The 25912-nt window shown below is 46.3% G+C and overlaps 1 protein-coding gene across 2 annotated transcripts; it reads right to left on the reverse strand.

Annotated features, from left to right (window-relative positions):
* Window positions 1–7606: 7606 nt before the first annotated feature.
* Window positions 7607–25206, reverse strand: Ces4a (carboxylesterase 4A). Of its 2 annotated transcripts, XM_051201510.1 has the most exons (14): window positions 25047–25206; window positions 20048–20249; window positions 14232–14373; window positions 14014–14147; window positions 13621–13774; window positions 11748–11852; window positions 11565–11669; window positions 11394–11432; window positions 10725–10865; window positions 10210–10290; window positions 9670–9826; window positions 8919–9050; window positions 8692–8764; window positions 7607–7790 (listed from the first exon to the last, which is right to left on the reverse strand). In XM_051201510.1, the coding sequence occupies exons 1-14, from the start codon at window positions 25123–25125 to the stop codon at window positions 7622–7624; spliced, it is 1713 nt and encodes a 570-aa protein (XP_051057467.1). In that variant the 5' UTR covers window positions 25126–25206; the 3' UTR covers window positions 7607–7621. The 2 variants fall into 2 exon arrangements, with proteins under 2 accessions (XP_051057467.1, XP_051057468.1); XM_051201511.1 differs by lacking the exon at window positions 10725–10865.
* Window positions 25207–25912: the final 706 nt, after the last annotated feature.

Consider the following 25912-nt stretch of genomic DNA (forward strand, 5'->3'; position numbering starts at 1 on the left):
GAGTAAATCCATGGTGGTGGTGACTCAAGGAGGCTTTGAAAGATCCAGCAACAGACAGAGTTTTGAAGTCCTGGGCCTGATGTCCTCAGGAGGTTCTAGAGGCTGCACTAGCCTTTTCTCCAGGCCAGCAGAGCTGCTCCTTAGGCAGAAGCCATGAATCAACCGTAGGCACTTCTGCCATGTTGATGGATTTTCCTGCCACTAGTGCTAATTTCCTGAAAGCCCTTCTCTCCCACCTTCAGCTTCCCCATCAGAAAGAGCAAGATCTCTAATACTCATTCAGTAGCTACTTGGTGAAGTCAGCACTGTTTGTCTACTAATTCCTGCGACTGGAAGTGAAAACAACTCTGTAATAACAGCTGGAGCAAGCTGAGGCCAGAGTTTTGTTCTATCGCAGGGTCTGTTCCCAGCATGCAAATGAGAAGAAGCAGACCTGCCCGAGGATGGACCAAGGTTAGGACCAGACAAGAACACAATGCTCCCAGAGTCTGCCTAGGAGCCATGGGAAATCCTGCTCTATGGAGTGCTCTATCTAGCTTTAGCCTTAGAGGTCTTTCAGGGCTCAAATAGATCCCACCCCACCTCTTACATAATGGCTCCAAAACAATCCCAAGTTCAAGCCCCTTTGACCACATAGCTGGTGGTAGAAGATTAGAATCAGGTCTTGGTTAGCTTTCCTTGGGGAAGGGTAGACAGCACCCAGCTCAGGCCGGACTCCCTCTTGGGGTTTTTCCGGGCCTTCTGAGTAGCAGATGAAGTCTCTGGGGCTGGGGAGGGGGATCATAAGAGTTCCTAGGCTAGAGTGGCTCAGGGGCCATCCTGTGTGGAGGGCTGGGGTTGGCCGGAACTGACCTAGTGCCTTTACCCATGGCTCTTTAGGAAAATAGTACCCCTAAGAACTTTCTTCAACTCCTGTTTGCCCTCAACTCTTCCCAAGTTCTAGCCCTATATTTTGTGAACATGATAGCTCCATCCTATGAGAATGAACTCACTGTCCAATTCTGTACCACTCTCCTCTGGTCAACTCTTTCCTATTCCAGTTCTTCTATGTAGCCTCCAAGATCTTTCTGGAAAGTAACTGTGCCTAGGACATGTTCTTGTTGTGGTCCCCATTGCTTCAGGGCAGGGTCAATGCTCCCTTCAGACTTACAGACCTGGTGTACCAGCTGAGCCACACTGCTGGAAACAAGCAAGCCTGACTCAAGACTTCTGCTCCTGCTGTTCTTCCCTCCAGTGTCAGGTGTGGTCCCTCCACCTGCCCTTACTAGTCCTTTTAAATGTTCCTTCTGACTCCCTAACCCCACCCAAGTTAGGTGGTTTCCTCTGTGGTCCCATAGCCTTTTGGCTGACCCATTCTTTCATCCTCCACACCCAGATTCTGTGACCACCCAGGATAAGAATCTGGTCTGCTGCTGCCACCTTCTAAGTGCCTAGGCTCTGTTCTGTCCCAGCTTGGGTTGTCCTCAGCATCATCCTCATTCTCTGTCATTTCCCATGTGTCTCTGTGCTTGCCAACTTCTCTGTTTCTTTCCTTCACCCACTGATTTTCTTGGCCATTCATTTTTATTGTTTCTTTATCTGTCTCTGGTTTTTTTTTTTTTCTCCTCATTTCCCACCCATTAATTTAATCTTGCTCTATTAAGTACTCTAGGTGGTCTCACTGTCATTGTATGCTTTCATTGACTAGTCTCCATGCTCGATTTCTCACAGGCATTGATTCCTCTCTACCCAGTTAATGGCACTAAAACATGGAAATGTGTCTCAAACTCTTTAATATAAGTGATGCTTTCTTCCCCCAAAGAGTCTGGACACACTAGGCCCGAGGAGATCTGAACACAGGTCAGTGACTCAGTCCTTCCCTCACTGAGGCCAATCTGTGATGACATGTGAACATAGAAAATGCCCCTGCACCAGGACTGCTCAAGGGCCTCAGCTCCTCTAGCCCAGGCCTTTGTAGCACTGATAGGGGAAGAGAACCATTGTACAGCAAAGGTCAAGCCAGCTGTGGTCCTTCCTCGTAAATCTTCACCCCTTGTTTCTTTGAGCACTTTCAACACATACCATTGTATGTCTTAGGCATTGGGTCTATCGCTCTAGGACTCCACTGTGTCCAAGAGTAGCTGCAAAACTAGTTGTTGGAAGGACCTTGAAGTATTTGGTGCTCCACACCGCCTCCCACTGTTCCTTCTTCCAGGTTCTCTTTACTCGAAGCTTGCCTGGATCTCAGGGCTTTTTACCAAGTTGGGGTCTAAATGAAAAGAAAAGTCCTAGAGCCTCTGCCCATGCACCCCGCAGACGCCTGGAGTTAAGATCTGATCCCTTTGGAGCTTGCCCAAAGCCTATATATAGGTGAATGATTTGTGTTGTTCAGGACCTAGAGGAGGAAGTCCATATATTCACTTAGCAGTGTTGAGGATCCGAAGCTTACTGCAGCAGGAGCACTAACAAGCACCCATGGTGGGTTTCTAAAGACAGGTCCTGCCATGGTCACCATGAGCGAATTGGTCTGGACACTGCTAACCCAGACCCATAGAAACAACAAGGGCCCTGAGAACGCTAGAATTCATAGTCAGACACTAAGCGCTTCACTGACAGTTCTAAGATTTAGGTTGTACTGTTCCAGTTTTCTAGCTGCTGCAGGACAAATTGATGGCCTGCTCCAAGGCACATGCGTTGGGAGGCCCAGGAGTCCTCACAGCGGGGGCCAACCTTCTTGCCTCGCCAGCAGCCGCTGTGAATTCCAGGCCTAGGCGCCCTTGAGTCCGCCTGGGCTCTGGATAAGAGCCAGAGACGAGATCCATCACTGCAGTTGGCATGAGGCCCGACGGCGCATCCCCTGGGGGCTCCCAGGCAGCTGGCGCTGTTGGTGTGCAGGGAGGTCTCAGACCCACTCCGGGGTAGCGTAGCGGGAGCCTGCTGCAGGAGGAGTCAGCTGCAGCTGAAGAGCAGCGGAGAGCGGCATCCTCCACACTAATGGGCCCTTTGCCAGCCTACTTGGCTGGGAATTGCTGTTTCGGGTATAGAGGTGTTGCAGAAGGGGGCGCTGCTTCTGGAGCAGTAAGCCCGAAGCCCGAAGCCAAGCTCCGGGCCCCAAGGTGGGCACAGTGAACGCGTAGGCTGGCTTGATACTTGCAGGGTTATCAGGCAAAGACCAGGAGAGGGAAAGAGGTTGTAGGCAGGGTGGTGTGTATCCAGTTGTACGCTCTGGGAAGGAGCTGGTGGAAGACAGCACCTTCTTGGGTAAATGGGGAGGATGTGGAGCCAGCAGTCTACCTGGCTCTCTTCCAAGCTGCCCACTGGAATTCTATGCTGGAACCCCAGGGGAGGTCAAAGGTCCTAGGGTTTCCCGGAGTCCTTTATTATTCTGTCAGCCATGCTGGAGTCTGGACTCTTGTTTCTTCTCAGCTGAATTTCCTCTAATGTGGAGGATAAACATCCTTCCTTAGGTTTGGGTGAAAATGCCTAAAGAGGGGTGTTGAAGGAAAGTCAGATTGGGTGTAGTGACTCCTGTGTGAATAATCCCAGCCCCTTGGAGGCAGGAGGATTGCTAAGGGTTCAAGCCCAGACCCAGCTATGTAATGAGTTCTAGATGAATTTGGGCTGCAATATGAAACCCTATCTGAAAAACAGAATAAATAGAGGCTGGAGGCTCAATGGTTAAGAATATATTTTGCTCTTACAGAAAACCCAGGTTCAACTCCCAGGACCCACATAGTGGCTGCAACCATCTGTGATTCCAGTTTCAGGAATACGATGCCCCCTTCTGACCTCTGAAGTCACCAGGCACACACATACATTCAGGCAAAACACTCACATACATAAAAAAAAAAAATCCTTTAAAAATAGAATAAATACAAAATTAAAGCTCATGGAAGGCAGGCAGGCTTCATGTAAGGTCATTGAAATAACATAGGACATTTGCAATGGGATTTTGCATCGAGGAAGAGAGAAATTTGGCTCAAATCCTGGTACAGCACAGCTAAGTGGGAATTTATAGTCAAGAGCAGTGTGATCAATGGGTGAAAAATTACTAACAAGAAGTATCAGAAGTTCTGGCTAAAGGTATGTAACAATTCTTCAAAAAATTTTAAAACATTTGTTTTATGTGTATGGGTGGGTGAATTGCTTGCATTTATCTGTGTACTACTTAGTTCTTGCAGAGGCCAAAAGAGGGCATTTGGTCCCCTGGAACTGAAGGCAGAGATGGGTGTGCTGGGAACTGAACTTGGGTCCTCTGGCAGAGCAGCCAGTACTTTTAAATGCTGAGCCATCTCTCCAGCCCACTTGTCTAACAAGTTTGGCTAAAGACAGGCCCAGGTGCTCAGATATCACCTGGAGGATGTGTGGGATGAGGGACTCCATTAGTTATGGAGGATGATCAGATATTGAGTGGGAGCTGGGTCTCTGGTTAAATGGTCTTGGCAGGATCTTGCTAAGTTGGACATGGTTGAAACAAACACAGAACCTTAAAAAGTATGCCCTCCTTAAAAAAATTCGAGGGAGTCGAATGAAAATACCTTTCTTTGTTTTTTTTTGAAGCAGCTTTGACTGTCCTACTGACTCTGTAGACCAGGCTGGCCTCAAACTCACAGAGATCTGCCTGAACTTAAAGAACCTCCTTTAGAGGATGTGTCAATCTATTTCTCTTACAGTGGGACATTACACAAGTATGTGTAGCTGTATTAGTCATAGTAACTAAGAGGTGCAAACAATTCAAATGTTTTTTTCTTAAAGATTTATTTATTTATTATGTATACAGTACTACCTGCATGCATGCCTGAAGGCCAGAAGAGGGCACCAGATCTCATTACAGATGGTTGTGAGCCACCATGTGGTTGCTGGGAACTGAACTCAGGACCTCTAGAAGAGCAGCTACTGTTCTGAACCACTGAGCCATGTCTCCAACCCCCAACTGGAATTCCCCCCCTCCTTTGAACAACTCAAATATCTAATGGATAAAAAATACATATAAAATAAAACAAAATTGTTACATTCAATAACATGGATGAACTTTATAGACAACGTGATATTACACTAGGCATGAAAGGACAAAAGTATGAGTTTACCCTATAAGGTACCTGAAAGAGTCAAATTCAGGAAGACAGAGAGTGGTGGGGTGGGGTGGGGTGGGGGCAGGGTCTGGAGAGTTGGCTCAGCAGAGCACTTGATCACTTGCTGCTCTTCCAGAGGACTCTAGTTCAGTTTCCAGTGCCCCAATCTGGGGTTCACAACCACTTCTAACTCCAGCTCCAGGAGATCTGACATCTTCCTCTGGCTTCCATGGGCCACACATATATGCAGCATATGTACTATAGGTACACATAAATAGAAATTAAAGCAAATCTTTAAAAAAGAAAGATCAAAGAGGTATCTCAGTGGATAAAGGTACTTGCTTCTAAGACTGATGGCCTGTGTTTGATTCCAGGGACCCACATGGTGGAAGGAGAGCGCCAACTCTTGAAAGCTGTATCCTAACCTTCACATGGGCAGAGTAGTAACACACGCACACAAGTATGCACGTGCGCGTGCGCGTGCACACACACACACACACACACACACAAAGTAAATAATAAGTGAATGTGTGTGTGTGTGTGTTTCTTTGAGGCAGAGTTTCTCTGTGTAACAGCCACTGTAAAGATCTGCCTGCAGAATGTGCCACCATACCCAGCTTAAATAAGTGTATTAAAAAGAAAATAGGTCATAATTTGGTGATTCACTCTTGTAATCTTAGTAATCAGGAAGCTGAGGCAGAGGAATTGCTATTGTATGGGACAGGCCAACATGGAACCTGGATCCCCCAAATGGAAGAAAGCTGACGGTTCATGTCTTTAATTCCAAAACTCTGGAGACAGAGGCAGTTCAAGGCCAGCCCAGTCTACACAACAAGTCCTAGGTTAGTCAGGGATACAAACAAACAAGAAGAAAATGACAACAACAAAAAGAAGAAACCCACAGAGGGGGCGGGGAAACCAATTTTGTGGGACAGGCGATGTGTTCAGGAGCGTGAGGAGAGTGGAAGGGTTAGACCTAAATGGATGTGAGCATGAGTTGGGATGTCCTGATATCCTTGGGGGAGAGGAATGATGCATTTGAGATAGAGAAGCAGCAAACCAAGTTTTTTTCTTTCTGTTTTGTTGTTGTTTTTGAGATGAAGTCTTATGTCATCTAGGCTGGACTCAAACTCTGTGTAGCTGAAGATGACCTTGAACACCTAGATTCTCCTTTCTCACTGTCTGAGATTGCAGGTATTCACTACTGAAGGGCTCTAGCAGGCCCAAGCATAGTACACATGGCACTGACAAGTTCCTAGTCTCCACCCCCCCCCCCCGTGCTAAAAAACTGTTAGATTACATGCCCAAAGCTACCCACCACGGTCCATCCTCTTATTTAGCCACTGACTCATTCCTGAGACATAATACTAAGATTCAGCAATCGAAATTCATTATTTGGCTAACATGTTCAATTAGGATTTACCAACTTGCCCTAGCAGACTCCCCCTTTTTCTCCTTAAAAGCCCACTCCTGCCTGGTGGTGGTGGTGCATGCCTTTAATCCCAGCTCTTGGGATGCAGAGGCAGGTGGAGCTCTGTGAGCTTGAGGCCAGTCTGATCTACACAGCTAGTTCCAGGATAGCCAGGGTTACACATAGAAATCTTGTCTTGAAAAAACCAACCAACCAACCAATAAACAAACAAAAACAAAAAACAACCAATAAACAAACAAGCAAAAGACCCATTCCTAAGAAAAACACCCCCTTGTTTACTGCTGTTGCTCCTTAATGCCTGCCTTTGCAGCCCCTCCTCCTTTGTCTCTCTTGGGTAATAATCTCCTTTGTGCTGAGACTTTGGTGTCTGGATGTGTCCTGTGCTGACTCCGAAGGGGGCTATCTCCTTTATAAACTACTACAACTGGCACTAGCTAAATATTTTACAGTCTAAATGTCATTGTTTCATTCCCTCTAGCAAGCACAGCCCAAGAAGCAGCAAGCAGCAATATTTTATTACTCTAGGGGTTCAAACTGAGATAACATCCTTTTCACCCAATCATTTTACAGAGAAAGAAATTGAGGGTCAAAAGAACACATTTTTATTGAGCATTATCCCTAAGAACAGGTTTTAGCAGGGTTCTGGGGAGATGAGTGTGGGTAGGGAAACAGACCCCAAGTCATCAGAAGTTTTCAACATGTCATGAATAGATTGTCTGGGGTCTCAAGGCCAGCAAGAGCAGGCAGGTTAAACAGAATAGATGATCAATAATAGCAGGGTGCAAAGACAGAAAGTGACATCCTGTGCGAACTTTCTATAGAGGGGGCTGAAAATACATCATGAGGGGTAAGAGGACTTGGAAAGGGAAGAGAAGAGATTATCCTGAGGCTGAGGTTGGGGGAGCAGAGCACAGTGTGATGAAAGGCCTTGGCCTAGTGTAGACAGTGAGAAACAGGGTGTCATGGGCTGTCAGGCTGGACAGGTGGTGCTGGGCTAGGGCTCCAGCTATACCCTGAAGGCAGCTGGGGCTTCTACAGGTCCTACATTCAGTGGACAGGACTGCTGTCCTCAGATGTAGGGGGGGGGCAGTCTCCTTGAGGCAGGACCGTAGGATAGTTCCCTCTTGCTTGGTCCCTTTCAGTGTGGTTGTTGCTTCAAGGTTCTCTGAGGCTGGTGCAGACTTCTCCAGAAAGCCATCCTTTTCTCTTTGAGCTTCACACCGACGCTTGTATCGAAATCCAACTGCAGGTACTTTTCATCTTTGTCGAAGCGTGGCCAGTAGGGCAGCTTTCTGTCATTGGGGTCCCTGACCCCAAGTGGAAAGAGATTCTTGTCACTCCTTTTTATTCAGCCTGTCTCTCTTGCCCTTCCTTCATTTACCTTCATTTGGGAAGCTGAGATCCAAGAAGGCTTCGTAGCAATGATACTTGGACAGCTCTTCATGAAAGAGTAGGAGAGCTAGGTGTGATGGTGAACACTTAGAATCCCAGCACTCAGGAGGCCGTGGCAGGAGAATTGTGTATTTGAGGCCAGCACAGGGTGCATAGCAAAGCCCCAGGGAAGGAAGTGGGAGGAAGTGAGCTTCCAGGCAGTACAAGGTTAGGTAAGAAATAAAGGTGAGTGTAAGAGGATGGGTGTGCAGGGGAATGATGACAACTTAGGAAAGACTCTTGGCTTTTCTTGATAAGCTAAGGGAATGGAGTTTTACACTGAGAACATGTGCAAGAGTTTTAAGCAAGTGAGTAACTTGGTTAGATGATATTTCAGAGCAACTCCTCCAGTGTCACAGGATGATGGGGGAGAGAAGGGGGGCTAGGAAAATATGCATGGGGGACCCAAAGTTCAGTTCAAGGGTTACTTCCACTTGAAGCCTCCTCTGCCACTTAAATAGAGCCAGACCCCTCCTTGATGCTCCCAGGGGTTGGCTCCTATTGTGCCTGTTCAGAATTTGGTTTTCATATGGTGGGGTGAGGAGGACATACCACATGCTTGTGATATTTTTGAACCCCAGCTTCTGGTACTAGGGTCAGATACAAAGGAGAATATCGATGAGATACTACTGGATGAATGGATGAAGAGTGTGCATCATAGGACAGAGGGGGCATTTAGGATTCCATGACTGACAAGGAAAAGGAGAAGGGCCTAGGCTTGACTGTCTAGTTCCTGTGGGTCTACTATTGTTTATATGTGTAAGGGGCTAGACTCACCCAGTGCGGGCAAAGTTGGCCCAGTATTTCATCATCCGGAGGCTGAATTCCTTTTCCTCACCAATGGATGAGCCTGGAGGCAGAAGAGGATATGGTATTTGGAGAGATCTGGGGGTACCAGTCTCCCACTCTGCATTTGGGAGTGCATGCTACACTAGGAACTAGAGAGTTCCCTGTGGTCTGCCAATGGACGTGTGGGGAGACTAGGTCAGGGAGGGCATTAGGACCTTTAGAGAAAGGGCTTCCGAAGATATAGGAAAGCTCGTCTCCGTGGTCTGCCCCGTCATGTCGAGGTTTGACAATTATGCGTGAAGGAGCATGGTGTTTGAACTCATACAGGTAGACAGGGAAGCCAGCATCTGTGAATAAATGAAACGGGTGACTGCTGCAGGAAGAGCATTCACCTGAGCTAAGCTCTCCATCTACCCAACATGTCCCATCCATTGGCATCAGGTGGGCCTCCAGCCTCACAGTCATGGAGCAAGTTAGAATCCTGCCCGCACTAGCCATCAGTATGTCACTCAAATGCTCTGAGCTGCAGTTCCTCATCTGCAGAGTTGGGGGACACTAAAACCTAATTGGCAAGCTTATGGTAAGGATCATGGAAGCTGTTTTCTTCCCTGTGCTGAGCTTTTTGTTCTGGACATGGTACTTAAGGGCCTTTAATGGCTGTCCTTTCCAGCTTCGCCTTTGACCTGTCATTCTCATATTCCCAAGCCCATTCAGCCCACCTTTCAAGTTGCTCTTAAGCCCATATTCTTAACCTCTGCCACACCAGCTTTCTACTCAAGGGTGGATGAGGTTCTGCCCTTATCCCTAAGGGACAGCTCTTCCTTTGGCTTGCTGCCTTCTCTGTGGCCTCCTGGAGTCCTATACCCAAGTATGAGGCAGGTCAGGGATGAGCTGGTGGCCCTAGTGGGAAGCAGCACAGCTGGATGGTGCAGGGGAGCAGTGTGGTTACTCTTAGGAGACCCATACCCCGGTGGTAGCGTGCAGCTTGAAGTGTGGAGTACACGAAGGTGGCATCTCCAACTAGGTCTATCAAGTGGTTTCGGATTGTCTTCCAGTCAAGTTTATCAGCAGTGTCATTCAAGTACTCCTTCACCACCAGAGGGACCTGCTCCTTAGTGATGTTCTAGACCAGGATGCAAGACCCACCCTGAGGCCTGCTACACCAGCTAGGCCATGGGTGGGTACACCATTAGCTTGCACCTAGCCTCAGCTCTCCAGGACTTTTGGGAATGGGATTTCTAGGAAGGTCTCCATCTTGATTGATTCTTACCCCCCACTTTTGCCACGGGAGAATTGCCGCCTATGACCCTAAGGGTGCCTCAGAGACTTTGCCCATCGACAACCGTCTCATCCTTCCCGTGTCAAACTCCTTTAGGGCTCTCCAAGAATGATCCCATCCTGTCTCAGGAGCCCTTGCATGGAGCAGTTCCTACGTTTTTAAAGAAGAGTGTGTGGTGTTTAGTCCTGTTCACACTAAACAACCCAACCATGGGACGGACCCCTCACCAGCAGGGTGCTGGAACTCCAGAGCAGTTTGGTGAAGTATTTTTTGTTCATTACACGCTGAGTTAGCCGGAACTTCATGAGCTGCTCAAAAAAAAAAAAAAAAAAAAAAAAAAAAAAAAAAGACCGAGGGATGAATCAGGCCTGAGCTCTGACCTGTCTGCCTGTAGAATTCTCAGACAAGGCATAGCTCAAGAAAGATCAACAACCTGTCCTACTGTCTGTCTTTGCTACCTGGTTCTGAGTTGAAGCAGAGCTGGGAGGACCTGTCTTGATCTACAGCATTTGCCCTGACCCAGGAAGTATAGGAGGTCCCTAAGGTTGTTTGCAGGTTCAGGGGTTGTCTACACTTCTCCCAATTCCCCTCCATTATTCCTGATCAGCTTTCCCTGCACAGGGAATACAGGGAACTTCTGCATCATCAGTGGGGTCACTGAGATCTAACTTGGTGCCCAAACACTGCCCAAGGGGCATCCCTTTGCAAACCCACTGAGTGAGCACCTTTCCCATCCACTCACAAAAGGCAAGGTCCACTCGAACTCCACGTTGTTGACACCTAGAAGGTAGGGCACAGGTGTAACCTGCCCGCGGGTCAGGAGCACCACAGGGTCCTCTGGGAACACCACACCATCCACCACAGGGCTCAGGAACCATACAATCTGCAAGGCCAGGGGCATTTTCCAGCTAGTCATCCCACATAACCTCTGAGGGCCTTTTTGACTTGGGTGCTCAGCTCATCAGGTCTGTCTCAGAAGCTGTTCAAGCTTAAACTCTTTTGGTAAAAACTAAGATTGCCCATAATGATGCTTAGGAAGTTGAGCATTGAGAGGGGTCAGGACAGACAAGACCAGGCTATTCAGACTTCGGATGCTTGCTCCAGGCATCCACGCAGTCCATTTCTTATCTTTTGAAAGTTCTTACAAAATATCTTTACAATTAGACATGTATAACCCATTCTATTTAAAGTTTCACACCCTTCACCATGCCTGACCCCTTCCCTTGTTGCATTTGCCTTCTGGGAAACTGAATAATTTACTTATTTATAGTTTTTTTTTTCTTTCTCTCCAGTGGGGCGTCTTTTCCACTAGAAGGGGAATTTGGTCTGCATGGTTCTTCAAGTGTCCTGAGGACCTGGCACACAATAGGTATTCAATAAACACTTAAATTGCAGGCCACTGCTTACTCACATCTTTTGGATCTTTCTGGAGGTTGGCATGAAAGAATGCCTATAAAGGAGAGAAGAAGATAGAAATGAAGAGAAATTTCCCAGTGTGCTCCAGAGACAGGTTCCCTGGGAAAGTGTCTATGGGTGGCTATAGTACACAGGCTGATAGGGACCATTGGAATGTTCTACCTACCATCCTCTTGGAAACATGCATCACCTCATCCCCTGATAGAGCCCTCAGGCACTCTACCATGATCCTTGTGTTGTTGTGGTTGCAGCCAGCCATGTGAGCAACCTTCTGTAGAGAGAAGAGGTATACAGGGAAGCCTCTATCTTCCCTCCTCTTGCTGAGCCCTGGGAGAGAAGTGATGCTCACCTTGGCCACCGACAATGGATCAGGGGTGATGAAGGCTTTCAGTATCGCAGTGCCACTCTGGGAAATGGCCCGATGGAATAGACCTTGGGCAAGGGGTGACATCAGCTGTAGGGATTGGAAACAGGGCACCATGGCCAATTGAATTGTTTTGGGTGCCTGCCTAACCATTTCTGAGTAGCCTGAGAGATGAGCATCTCGGAGGGAGCCATGGGTCTTAGGCTGGAGTTCTAGACTTAAAGCCAGCATCTTCCACTTTGGTCTATGCAGTGGGCTCTAGAGGCCCCAGAGTTGACCTGAGAATATGTATAAGGGGGGGTCTTTCTCTGCTACAGGTTGTGAGGGCAAATGGGACCCCATAGTCACAGCTCCAATTACCTATGCTAACAGCAATTTTGGAGAACTTATATCTTTGGATACTTCAGAATTGATGTGTCTCAAACCTGTTCTAGTCAGTCTCCAAATGTGTAGAACCTCCTTTTTTGACATTATCCATCCATCTTGGGGGCTGTCCCTCCTCTGCCCTCTCACATGTAGCCATTTCAGTCCTGACCATTTGGCTGTAAACTACCCTTTATTCTGCAGTCTTCCTACCCTCATTGCCTCCTCTGGGTAAACCCTGCTCCTTCATCTCCCAGCTGGGCCTCCAAGTCCAAGCTCCTGCCTCTTTCTAGTTCAGTTCCATGCAGAAGACTGAGAGACATCTGATCTTATCACTTCCCTGTTTCAAATCTGTCCCTGCAAGCCACAAGTTTGAGGCCAACCTTTTCTACATCGTAAATTCCAGACTTGGTTAAACACCAAGTCTGAGGCCAGCAAGGGAAGCAGAGTGTGACCCAGTGTCAACAAACAACAACAAATAGATCCAAGCCAAAGCAAACCATACAGAAAAGCCCTGTCCTGGCTATCTAGTACACTGAAGAGGAGGTGCTTCACTTCTCTGTGCATCTGTGACATGAAGACGACAATGCTTTTCTACTTGGACTTACTGTGTTGTTAAAATTATTATTATTGCCAATTAACTAGTTAGTTTTGGACAGGGAGGGCCTTGCTGTATACCTCAGGCTGGCCAGGCTTTTCAGGTCTGCCTCTGGAATGCTGGGATTACGAATCTGCCTGTGTCTTTGGATTTTGTGTGTGTGTGTGTGTGTGTGTGTGTGTGTGTGTGTGTGTGTGTGTGTGTGTGACAGGGTTTCATGTACTCCATACTGTTTTCAAACTTACTGTGTAGCTAAGGTTAGCTGTGAATCCCCCATCCCCTCAGGTTTTAGGATCACCACACTCAATTCTTTTTGGACTGGGAGAATTAGATAAAATAATCCACATTAGGTGTATAGGAGAACACCTGTCACATAGAAAGCATTCAGGTGTTTGAGCCTTATTACTACTGTGGCCCTCAGGACCATACTTGGTGTGATTCCTGCTCACCCCACCCCTGTGAAGTCTCCAACATAGGGCCTTGACTTCCAGACACAGTCTGTCACCAGCCCTGTTCAGAAGGTAAATGCTGGCCTCTGTTTAGGAGAAAGGGCTCTGAGGGAAGCAAGGGGTGGTAGACACCCACAATGCCTCACCCTGTCCTTGCTGGGACTTGGATTTGTCATCAATGCTAGTCTTTTTTTCTTTTCAAGAAAACCATTTTCATGTCTATGGCAGAAATCTGGTCAGATGACAAATTGTGAGCTCCAGGAACTGAACTCTGGGCATCAGCCTTGTTGGCAATCCACTGAGCCATCTCAACGGCCTCTATGGGTGCTATTCTTGAAGAGAAAGTACCCTTGGATATGAGCAGCTATGCCCTTGGCATACATGTGCCTGTGTAGTGTGGGAATAAGCTGGCCCGTGTCTCTATTGGTCCAATGGAAATCACACTCACCATTCCCGAGACGCTCATAGCTCCTGCCGACTGGCCAAATAGTGTTACACTGTCCGGGTTTCCTCCAAAGGCCTCTATGTTCTCCTGAACCCAGTGCAAAGCCGCTATCTGGTCCAGCAGCCCCCAGTTCCCGCGGGCTTGGCTGTCGCCCGTGCTAGGCACATGAGAGTCATGGTCAGTGTTTCAAACTTCGATGGTCAGGATTCTGAGAGCTGCCGAGGCTCCCCACCTAAGGCTTCCTTAGATTCACTGGTGAGACAGTATCTAGGGTCTCCACAGCTCAAACCACCCCCTTCACTAGGTCCCGCCCATGGACCACGTCCCCTTCCACCAGTACCCGCCTTCTGTGCCTCTGCAGGTAGGTGAAGGCCCCGCCCCTGATCCAAGGCCCACCTGAGGAAGCCCAGGATGCCCAGCCTGTACTGCAAAAACACCAGCACCACTTTCTCGCGGGCAGCCAACTCTGAGCCTTCGTAGGTGGAAGCGGAGCCGACGAGGAAGGCGCCTCCAGGGAACCAAACCATTACCTGCGCAAGAAAGGTCCCCAGAGTTTGAGCTTAGCTGTAGGGTAGTAGGAGGGGATGGCAGGTGATGGAAAACATAGTACTTACTGGCAGCAGAGGGTCCCCAGGCGCGAGCACTGGAGCATAAACATTCAGGTAGAGACAGTCCTCACTGAAGTGCAGCCACTTATACTGTTTCCGCGTGCTTAAGTACATGGAAGTTACCTGCCCCCAGGTTTCCTGCAGGCACCTGTGGACATGCAGTGAATATGGATTGGCAGTGAAGAGAATGATTTAAACCCCGGGGTCAGTAGTGATGGAGGACAACCTAAGACAAAAGCCTGGCAGGCTCTGTGTGCATGCCTCTTGGAGTCTGTCACCAGGGGTCAGGTCCATGAACACGAGGCAGGCAGTTCTCCCTAGGTTCCATCTTTTCTTCTACCATGTGTCTTACCCTTCACCCCTTAGCCTGAGTAGTCTTTGCTCTTGTTGGAGATGACTGGTGAGATCAATACAAAAACTTGGGTGCCCGACGCACCTCTCTGCTTTCATGTCCCACCTTCCCAGACTCTTATCTCCCAAGCAGGCCAAGGGGCTCTCTAGAACATGTTTCCCCACTCCAAACACAGGGCCACTGTCCTGTCAAGACCATCATATCTGAGGTCTGAATACACACAGCCCCAGCCTCTTCAAGGCTCTCCAACTTGAGGACATTGATAAAAGTGATTAAAAACAAAGCAAGACATAATGCAGACCATGGCTGCCCTTCTTAAAATCTTCCTTGTGAGGCATAGTGGCTGATGGATACACAATGGGTCTCAGAATAGCCTTAGCTACTGTGGAAGGACCCACCTCTCCAAACCTATTTCTTTGGCTCTCTACTGCCTTCAGAGAGAACGTCCAGACACCTTTAGTCTGACTCAGACACTTTTAGTCTGACTTAGACCTTCCTTTCCATCCAGCCACCTCACCAGCCACCCTTTGTTCCTGATAGACAAGGTGACTTGTCTCTGATTTTCAAGCCCTTGTGCCTCTATAACTTCTGCCAAATGCTTTCTTGCCCAGCAAGCTCCTACTTCTGTTTAAGGCCAACTAAAGTGGTACCCCTCTTATGGGCACTCCATCTGTGTCCTGCAAACCTTTCTCCACTCTTGACCGTAGTGCTGGTTGAAATTGTTTCAATTAATTGTTTTTCTCCTGGGTGACTCAACAATTCCTTGAATGCAGAAAGACAGTGTGTCCTAGCACTCAGCCAGGCACTCTGTAGACTTACAGAGTATTTGAAAAATATAGGTTATCTAGAGACAGGAGAGAAGTCCTAGTCCCTACTTGAAATGACTTGACAGATTTACATGACCCCACCTGGATGGCATTGCCCTACATGTGAAATTGGGGTGGGGGGATGGGAGGGGAGAGTGGTCAGGGTGCATATGAGAGGCCAGAGAGGGTAAGAGGGAGGGAAGAAAGGAGAGAGAGGGAACTGGGATCGATATGTAAAATAATACACACACATATATAATTAAAAAGAGAAAAGTATAGGTTATATGGCCACCTCCCTCCTGTCTGCTGCTGGCCTAGTGTCAGGAATGGCTATTCTTACAAGTCTGGGGCTGGCCTTACTTGGTTGGAATCCTGCTTGCCTGTTCCTCCTTTTAGCTCTTCCATTTCCCTTTTTCATATGTCCTTCCCACAACTTTTCAACCTGTCTCATCCCAACTATCATCTCCCAATCACCTTTACCAGCAGCCATCTGAACTCTCTTCCTGCAAGCACACACTTTCATTTTCTTTTGTGTTTGTGTGTACAGGTCAATGCATGCATGTGAAGGCCAGAGAAAAACCTCTGGTGTCATTCCTCATAGAGGCCATGCATTTTTATTTTTGTTTGTTTTGTTTTAAACTGGTCTCTCAGTGACTTGGATCTTGCTGAGTAGTTGAGACTGGCTGTCTAGTGAGACAGAGGGATCTTATTGTCTCTGTCTTCCCAATACTGGCATTACAAATTCTTGACATGACTCTTGGCTTTTTATGTGGGTTCTGGGGCTTGAACTCAAGACCTCATACTTGTAAGGCAAGTGTTTTTACCTCATTAAGTGTATTTCCTCAGCCTTAGGATAAACTTCAGCTAATTGTACTCCTACATCACCTGGCCTCTTCAAAGGTCACCAGCAAGCAGTATATCTTCCTTCCTCCTTTTCTTGCTTGCTTTCATCTTTCTAGACAAGGGTCTCATGTAACCCAGGATGGCCTTGAACTTACCATGTAGTTGAGGTTGATCTTGAACTCTTGACCCTACTACCTCCACCTCCCAAGTGCGGGGATTACAGGCTTGTACCACTATTCCTGGCTTTGTAGCTCTGTCTTTGATCTTTGCTTTACTTCCTCCTCTGAAAATTTGTAGTGCCAAGATCAAATACAGGTCCTTGGGAATGGTAGGCAGGGCCTCTGCCTCCAGGCAATAGTTCTGTTTGACTTCTTTTTCTCTTTTTTCTAATTTTAAAATTACATTTATCTATTTGTTTGTGTCATGGTGCATATGTGGAGGTCAGAGCACCCTTTTGTGAGTCATTTCTTTCCTTCTGCCCTGTAGGTCCTAGGGATGGAACTCAGGTCATCAAGCTTGGTAGCAAGAACCTTTATTTGCTGAGCCATATCACTGGCCCTCTTTGCTTTTGAAAAAAGAAAAAGGTGTGTGTGTGTGTGTGTGTGTGTGTGTGTGTGTGTGTGTGTGCATGTTTATATGCATGCAGTTTGTATATACAAGTGGATGTGCATATTTGTGAATATGCATTTGGATGCCAGAGGTTAACCTTTGATGTCATCCTCAGAAGTACCATCTGCCTACTTTGAAACGGGGGTCTCTCATTGCCTAGTATTCATCAATTAGGACGGATTAGCTAGTCAGTGAACTGCAGGAATCCTCTTGTCTCTAACTCTCCAGTGCTAGGATTACAAGCAGACACCACCATGCTCTTTCGTGGTTGATGGGGATCAAACTCAGGTCCTCATTCTGAAAAGCAATGTTTTTACTGGCTGAGTTATGACAGTCCCATGTTTGAGTTAAAGAAAAAGATATATTTTTATTTTATGTGTGGGAGTGTTTTGCTTCTATAGAAGTGCATCAAGTTTGTGCCTGGAGACTGTGGAGGCCAGAAGAGGGTGTTTGATTCATTGGAACTGGAGCTAAGGATGTGATGGGAGATGGCAGTCTGTAAATATGTTTCTTTTATTGGTTAATGAATAAAGCACTGTTGGCAAATAGGAAGAAGACAAAGAGGATTCTGGGAGATGTAGTAGGGAGGAGTCAAGATATAGGATGTGAGAGAAGAGGTCTGGGCCCTTTCTCTGGTAAGATAAGACCACTTGGAAACACTTAGAGTGATAGAAATGAGTTACTATTTAAGACAGAGCTAGCCAATAAGAAGCTTTAGCAATTGGCCAACAGCTTTATCACTAATAGAGTCTCTGTGTGTTATTTTGGAACTGACACAGCTGTGGGACCAGGCAGGCTGGAAAGTGCTTGTAACAAAGATGGTCGTAAGCCACTGTGTAGAGAATGGAACCCTGGTCTTCTGCCAAGAGCAGCATGTGCTCTTAACTGCTGAACCATTTCTCCAGCCCCTCCTTGCTTGACTTCTTGCTAGCAGATATAGTCAAGAACTGGACTTAAGAACAGTTGAGATTTCTGTCCCCATCACATCATCAAAGTCACTCCTGTCATGGCCACTGGAGTGACTCTCAATGTGGATGACCAATTGCTCCAACCTTTCTTTAGCAGTATTCCCTCTCCAGGTTTCTATATCATCCTGCTCTCTGACTTTTCCCCCTCTCTCCCTGATGGATCCTCCTGCTGACCCAGTTTTAAGCATAAAAGAGCCCAAATTTCTCTCTTTCTTAGCTCTGTTTTCTTTTTGCCTTTCTGAGACCATGTCTCCCTTTATAGCCCAGACTAGCCTAGAAGTTGCTATGAAGCACAGGTTCTCCTTTTTCTTTAAACATTTTTTGGGAATTTTGTTTATTTTTATATTATTTTATATTTCTGCAGAGACCAGCAAAGGGCAATGGATCCCCCTGGAACCGTAGTTTCAGACAGACTGCCAGCCTCCCTGTGGGTCCTTTGGAAGAGCAGCCATTGCTTTTAACCCCTAAGTAATTTCTCCAGCCCCCAAACTTTATTATTACTGTTGTCATTTATTTATTTTTGACACAAGGTCTCACTATGTAGCCTTAGCTTGTCTGGAAGTCAGTATGTAGACTAGGCTAGCCCCAAACTCATAGATCTGACTGACTTCTGCTTCCCAAGGCTGAGATTAAAGGTGAGCCCTCACACCTGGCTCTCCTCTCTTTTCTTTGAGACATAGTCTTAAATAGCCTAGGGTACCCTCAAACTTGCTGGCTTTGAACTCCTGATCTTCCTGCTCAGCCTTCCAGTTACTGGGATTATCGACGTGTACTATCATGCTTGGCAGTCTAATGAATTTTCCCTTATTTTGCCCAAACCTGATGTTACCTTAGTGTTCATTATTTTGGGACATGGCACCTTTATCCTCTCGACCAAAATGTAGTCATTATATTACCTTCTCCTCCTCCTCCTCCTTTTTCTTCTTCTTCTTCTTCTTATTATTCTTTCCTCACGTGTCTCATATCCAGTTCTCCAGAAAATACTATCATCTTTTTCTTTGACATAAATTTAGAATCCAATCACTTCTATGGGGAAGCCACCATTTCTCTCTCCCTTAATTGTTGCCCTATAGAATGGCCTAAATAAGTTCTAAACTTCTCTCCCTCTCTGAGACAGGGTTTTTCTGTTTAACAGCCTTGGCCATTCTGGAACTCACTCTGTAGATCAGGCTGGTCTTGAACTCAGAGATCTGCCTGCCTATGCCTCCTCAGTGCTGTGATTAAAGGCATCCATCACTACTGCCCGACCTCTAAACATCTCTTGTTCTGACAGCTTATATCTAGTTCCAATGACTGACACCCACATGTGTATACAATGGTCACCCTCACCTCCAAACCTCACCTTCAAGTTTCAGATAATGGTCATTCCATGCTCTGACAACAGGGATTCCAAATAATAACCATAGAATGATCAGAATGGGGCTTGATCTATCTATCTATCTATCTATCTATCTATCTATCTATCTATCTATCTATCTATTGAAATTGAACCTGTACCTCTCCCGTGGTTGTTGGCATGGAGCACAACCTTTGGGCTGTGGTTGATCATGTCCTAACAGTGGAACTCTTCTTAACAAATAGACGTTCAAGTGTGAGTGATAGAGCCCCCTTTTTTCCCCCCAAAATATCATTTTGCACCCAGGTTTTAAAACCCTGTACTTAAACCAGCTGACAATAAACACTGTTAATGATTGTCACACAGTGTTATGCTCAGTTGATTATTCAGTAGTCTGAATAAACAGTAAGTGCACTTGTTTTGACTAAACTGCCAAGCCCAGGGCTTGTTTAAGTCTTGTTACATGAAGGCTGTAGGTGGCAGCAAGACACTGGAACTTGGTAAAGCTGAAATTGTAGTTCACCTGTTGAGGCACCCTCTTCAGGGAGTGTCTGACAGTACCTTGTGGGCTTGTTACAAAGTGGTAGCCCATCACTCATAGGCGTAGGGTGTGGATGAGAACTGGAGGTGGGAGGCATTTGGGAAATTCAGCTTCCTAGAAGGTCCTGTGGCATAGCCAGTGACCACATTCCTCTTGTTCAGAGCTCTCTCTGGGGAAAACTCAGCAAATCAGTGCCTTAAATGCCATTTGGTTTAATTTTATCACATAAATTTGGAAAATGAGGCCAAGAATGAGCCTCAGGTTTGCTGTGGTCATGCAGGGTGTTTCTAGTGAGTTATTTTAGGCACTGGTTCACCCTACTCTTCAGGTCTGTTAATCTACCAGCCCACAATCCTCTAGCACTTACGAAGGTGGGTAGGTGGTGGCATCTCTGATGCCATTCCAGGGTTGCGGGGGCTCCGGAGGAGCAAACCTGCGGGCACCCACCGGAGGTTTGGAGAAGGGGACTCCGAGGAAGACTTGGATGGTTATGTTTCCCACGTGTGTTTGCTTTCCTTGTAGGATCCCATGTTTGGTGACCACAAGAGGTTCGTTGGTGTGCAAAGCCCCTGGGAAGAGAAGAGGGACTGTCATCCTGTCTCATTATTGTCAGCCACAGATGGGACTCTGGTACATCTGCCATGGGATCTGTTCGACTTTGCCTTGCCCTCCCTTCTGTCTTTCTTCACCTCTCTGCAGAATCTCACTACGTAATTCAAGTTGGCTTTGAACCCATCACCCTCTGCCTCAGCTCCCAAATGCTGGGATTATGGGAGTTGCTACCAGATCTGCTGCTGCTATATATGTACACACACCCACCCACACACACAAACGCTATTTATATATGTAAATAAAATCAACCAACAAATTACTATTATTTAAATATTAAAAAGCCTATGTTTGTGAGTGTTTTGTGTGAATGTACATCTTTGTACCACATGCAGAACATGGCATCCATTTCTCTAAAACTGGAGTTGCAGACATCTGTGAACTGTCATGTGGGTGCTGGGAATTAAATCTGGCTTCTTTGGAAGAACAGCCAGAGAACCTAACTGCTGAGCCATCTCCCCAGCTGTCAATCACTACTTTAAAAAAAGGACTTTATTTAATTTTATTTTATGTGCATTGGTGTTTTGTCTGTATTCATGTCTGCATGAAGCTGTTGGATACCTTGGAGCTGGAGTTACAGACAGTTGTGAGCCACCATGTGGGTGCTGGAAATTGAACCTAGGTCCTTTGGAAAACCAGCCAGTGCTCTTAACTGTTGAGCCATCTTTCCAGCCCCAACCATTACTTTTTAGTGAACGTGTGTGTTCATGTGTGTAAGTGCATGCATGTGTGTAAGTGTGTAAGTGTAAGTGTGTAAGTGAGGTATCTTAGTTGATTGTTTTCTACCATCTCTAACCAGGCAGTGTCTGTCACCAAGGCCAGAGCTTGTTTTGGTAGTCTGGTTAGATATCTTGCTCCAGGAATTAGGTTGGGATTGCAGGCAGGATAACCAAACTACTGGGTAGTTTTTGTTTTGTTTTTTGAGACAGGGTTTCTATGTGACTTTGGAGCCTGTCCTGGAACTCGCTCTATAGACCAGGCTGGCCTTGAACTCACAGAGATCTGCCTGCCTCTGCCTCCCAAGTGCTGGGACTAAAGGCGTGTACCACCAATGCCCAGGCCACCCAGCGTTTTAATTGGGTTCTGGGGATCTTAATGCAGCAAGTTTTATCCACTAAGCCATCTCCTCAGACTAGTGCTGTATCTTAAAACAACAATTAAAAACCTTTGGAAATTTAAAAACAATTGTGCATCTGTCTTATTTCTCTTGTTCATCTATGAGGATTTTCTTCATTATTTAAGATTCCAAAGACATGTTGGTAAATATATAAAAGTTCACGTCTATTATATAACCCATTTCTCTTTGTTTCATTTAATATCAATGAAAGGGACATTTATTTATTTATTTATTTATTTACTTATTTATTTAGTTAAAACAAGGTTTTGGCCCTGTGGTGGCCTTTAATCCCAGCACTTGGGAGGCAAAGGCAGGCAGATCTCTGTGAGTTCCAGGCCAGCCTGGCCTACAGAGCAAATTCCAGGACAGCCTCCAAAGCTAGAAACCCTGTCTTGAAAAAACAAATAAACAAACAAACAAATAAACAAAAAAAAAAAAACAAAGAAAGGAAGAAGAAAAGTTCTCTCTGTTACGTAGTCCTGGATGTCCTGGAACTCTTTATGTAGTTCAGGCTGGCCTCAAACTCACATAGATCCACTTGCTTGTCTCTGCCTCCCAAATGCTGGGATTAAAGCTGAGAGCCACCATGCAGGGCTGAAAGGGGCATTTATTTTAATTTCTGTTTGATATGAATATGGCGATACCTTTTCTTTCCTGGCTAGACTAGGTGCCCAGTAAGTCCCAGGGACCCACCTGTTTTTTCTTCTTCAGCACTGTGGTTACAATCTTACACCCCATGGTTTTTCATATAGGTTTTAGCATCCAAACTCAGGTTCTCACACTTTTGCAGAAGAAAATTGATTCACTGACTGAATCACTTCTCCAACCCCTGTTCATTTCTGAGATGGTTGGAATTATCTATACACATTCTTACTCATACACATTTGCATCAATGCTCCCTTGCAAATTTATACATATAGAAGTGTGCATGAGAAACACACAAATGCATGCTTACAGTGGCTTACACATGCATACAAATTCAGCTATATGTGTACTCACTTATTCACACACACACACACACACACACACACACACACACACACACACACAGCAAGCATAATCACACCACAGATAGCTTTTGGAATAGATATGAAAGAGACCAGGTTGAATGCAGCCTTTACCTATGAGTACCCCTCCTCTGCTCGGCTCTTATCCTGCCCCACTTCTACTGTCAAGTGCCAAGTGAGGCCTCACATCCTTTGTTCCTTTCTAAGTGCTCTCTCATTTTCTCCCTCTCCTCCCTTATCAAAACAGAATTGCTCTTTGTTCTTGTTCCTTGGAGTTGATTCAGTAAAGTGACAGAAAGCAAATGCCATTCAAATTGTTACGTATCCTAGCCATGGATCAGCATCAATTAGAAACTGATGCTCCCTGCTACCCTGCAAAAAAGAAAGAAAATAGATTCTGAAGCCAGGCAAGGTACCACACATCAGAAATCTTTGTGCTTGGGAGACTGAGGCAGGGAGATCATGAGTTGAAGATCATCCTTGGCTACATGAGTTCAAGACCAGTTTGGGCTACATGATAATCGTGTTTTAAAAATATCCAGTCTAAACCAAATTCCTAGGCCTTCTGCCTCACAAGTACAGGATTCAAGGTATAGACCACCATGCCTGGTTTTTGCTAGTTTTTTTTTTTTTTTTGAGACAGGGTTTCTCTGTGTAACTCCCTGAAACTCGCTATGTAGGCTAGGCTGGCATCAACTCTCAACTCACATAGATCCCTTTGCCTCTGCCTCCCAAGAGTTGGGATTAAAGGCAAGTACCACCACTGCCTGCCTGGCTTGTTTGTTTGTTTTTTTTTTGAGATAGAGTTTCTCTGTGTAGCTTTGGAGCCTGTTTTAAAACTCACTTTGTGGACAAGGCTGGCCTCAAATTTACACAGATCTCTCTGCCTCTGTCTTCCAAGAGCTAGGAACTAAAGGTGTGTGCCACCGCTGCCACCTGGCAGATTTTAGCTTTTATTTTTGTTTCTGAGACAAAGTCTTGTCATTTATTTAGCCCAAGCTGACCTTGAACTCATAATCCTTGCTGGGTTTTGCTGGCCAGCTAGCTTTTCAGAAAAAAAAATGACACATTCCATGTTCAGTGAGAGATCTCATTTCAAAGGAAAAAAGCAAAAAATTTAATAGAACAGGACAGGACACCCAGTGTCATCCTCTGGCTTCTGTTTGCATGAGCATGTCTGTATTCATGTGTTCACACATACCACAAACATACATGCACATACAAACAGCCCTCATGACTCTCTGGCCTCAGCCTCCTAAGATCTGGAATTATAGATGTGTACCATCACTCTGGCTCCCAAAATCTTCCTATAGACACATGGGAATAAACTCAAAGGTTTATATAACTTGTCTCACAACACATAGAGAGTGTCTCATGACTGCTGTAAACCATGGTGTTTTTTAACTCCCCTGTGTCTGGGGAGTCAGTCACAACCATGTGGCAGAGTTCCTCTAGACTGCTGAACAGGAGCAACATGGGAAGTCCAACGTCAGCTCTGTTATCCAGAGGGAGGACAGAAAACAATATTCCAAACCAGGCGGGGTGGCACACCTATAATCAGGCACTTTGGAGGCAGAGGCAGGAGGATCACAAGTTCAAGGCTGGGAGATGGTACAAGAGAGCAAGGCCAGACCAGAGTTTTATTCCTTAGAACCCACATACAAGTTGAATGCATAGCATAGGTGCCTAATTCACTGCTCTTACAGGGAGATGGGAAGTGGGAACTGGAGAGTTGCTGGAATCTCTTGGGTCAGCTAGACTGGCATACCAAGCTGGGGACAGGAAACAACAAAGAGACCCTGTGTCAAACAAGGCAGAAGGTCATAATTTACACCCACTCAACCTGCAATTTTACACACACACACACACACACACACACACACACTTCAAACTATCTTAACATTGTATACGTGATAATATCACAGCTATGTGTAAATATACAAGAAGAGATAATATCACAAAATGCTGAAAGCAGTTTTACCAAAGCTTCTCCCCACCCAAAACCCACTGCCAACCAAAAAAACCCTCATGTAATTATTTAGGCAAAATCAATTACCAATTGAGGTCAGAACAGGAAATGGCACATAGGATACTAGCGATATTCTAGATTTTGACTAGGATGGTGGTTACATCATATAACTATACATAATATATAATAATCATGTAGTTTGGATATGTGCATTTTGCTGTTTGTATATCTAATACCCCAATAAATGGTTGTTAATGTGTTACCTTGTTTTCACAGTTCAGAGGATAACACTCATTTTAGAGATAGGACATTGAGGAGAAAGGTACAGATAGTAAAGAGGCCATGTAGGACAGGGGAGGCAGAAGTGGGACCCCTGCTTATAAGAAAGAAGGCAGGAAGGAGTGGGAAAGGCCAGAAGGAGGGACATGGACATGCCATGTTCTCAGGTAGGTTCCTCACTGATCCCAGGAGGTAGGAGACACAGTCCCCACTTTGCAGAGCAGTTGTAGGGCTCAGAGAGGACAAATGACCTACTCAGACTTCTAGCTAGTAGTACATGAGTGCTCTGAAACATTGTCCTCCATCTGCCTAGACCTTGTCTAAGCCCCACTGTCCAGAAGAGGCTGAGCTGGGACTGTCAGCCCCAGAGGGATGAAGGTCTTACCTAAGACCATCTGGACTTCCAGGCACAGGGTGAGGCTCAAGCCCAGAATCCACTTCATGGTCCAGCCAGCTTCTGCCATGGGCTTCAGTGACGTCAGCACTTAGGGGTCAGAAGGGAGCTGTGACTGCAGTGTGCAAGCACCTGAAGGTTCTGCTTTTATCTTCTTGATTCTCATCACCGGGGGCTGGGGCTGGAGGAGTTATGACCAGCTTCTCATCAGCTGTGGAGCTTTGTCCCTCCTCCTTGAGGTGACAGGTCACACTATGTGGCTTTGGCTCTTCATCTAAACGGGCTTGCCTGCAATCCCTGCCCATTTAGCAATGGCTTTAAGTTTGGCTAGCTCTAGTCCAGCTTCATGAATGGAGTAGGTAGCCAAGACTGGAGCAGTACGCTGGGGTCAATGGGTCCTTCAGCCTCTAGATGCTCTCCCAGTGGATTTAAGAGCCCTTGGCCTCCCTGATCACCTGTGCTGTGTACAGACTCTGGTATATGCTGCTCGGCCCAGGTTTTCCAGGCAGGATCTTCATCGTGTCAGACTGTGACAGGGACAGGCAGTCAGTGTGGTGAGGATCCTCAGTCTCAAGTTCTAGCTGGAGCCTAGACCTAAAGGCACCCATGAGAAGGGTCGCTCAGTGAGACCAGGGTAGTGACTGAACTGAAGGGTTCCCAGGGAAAGACCTAACCTTGTGGAACCAACTAGGAAAGGGAGATCTGGTTTGGTGTTTGGAGCTGTAGGAGCAAGTGCAGGGCTGGATGGAAAGAGAAGGTTCCATCTTCCCTGACAGGCCAGGTTGGGGGAGTCCTGGAGTCCTGGCCTACCTTTGGGAACTGGGTATCTAGGGGTTTCTGTTCTGGGAGGGCAGAAG

This window comes from Phodopus roborovskii, unplaced genomic scaffold (genome assembly GCF_943737965.1).
Source record: "Phodopus roborovskii unplaced genomic scaffold, PHOROB, whole genome shotgun sequence".
Taxonomy (NCBI): domain Eukaryota; kingdom Metazoa; phylum Chordata; class Mammalia; order Rodentia; family Cricetidae; genus Phodopus; species Phodopus roborovskii.

Coding starts and splice junctions, on each gene's coding strand:
- Ces4a (XM_051201510.1), bottom strand. CDS start 25,125: ATGGCAGAAGCTGGCTGGACCATGAAGTGGATTCTGGGCTTGAGCCTC. Junction 14,148..14,231: donor CTGGGGACCCTCTGCTGCCA/GTAAGTACTATG, acceptor TTTCTTGCGCAG/GTAATGGTTTGGTTCCCTGG. Junction 11,670..11,747: donor ATCCATTGTCGGTGGCCAAG/GTGAGCATCACT, acceptor TTCTCTCTACAG/AAGGTTGCTCACATGGCTGG.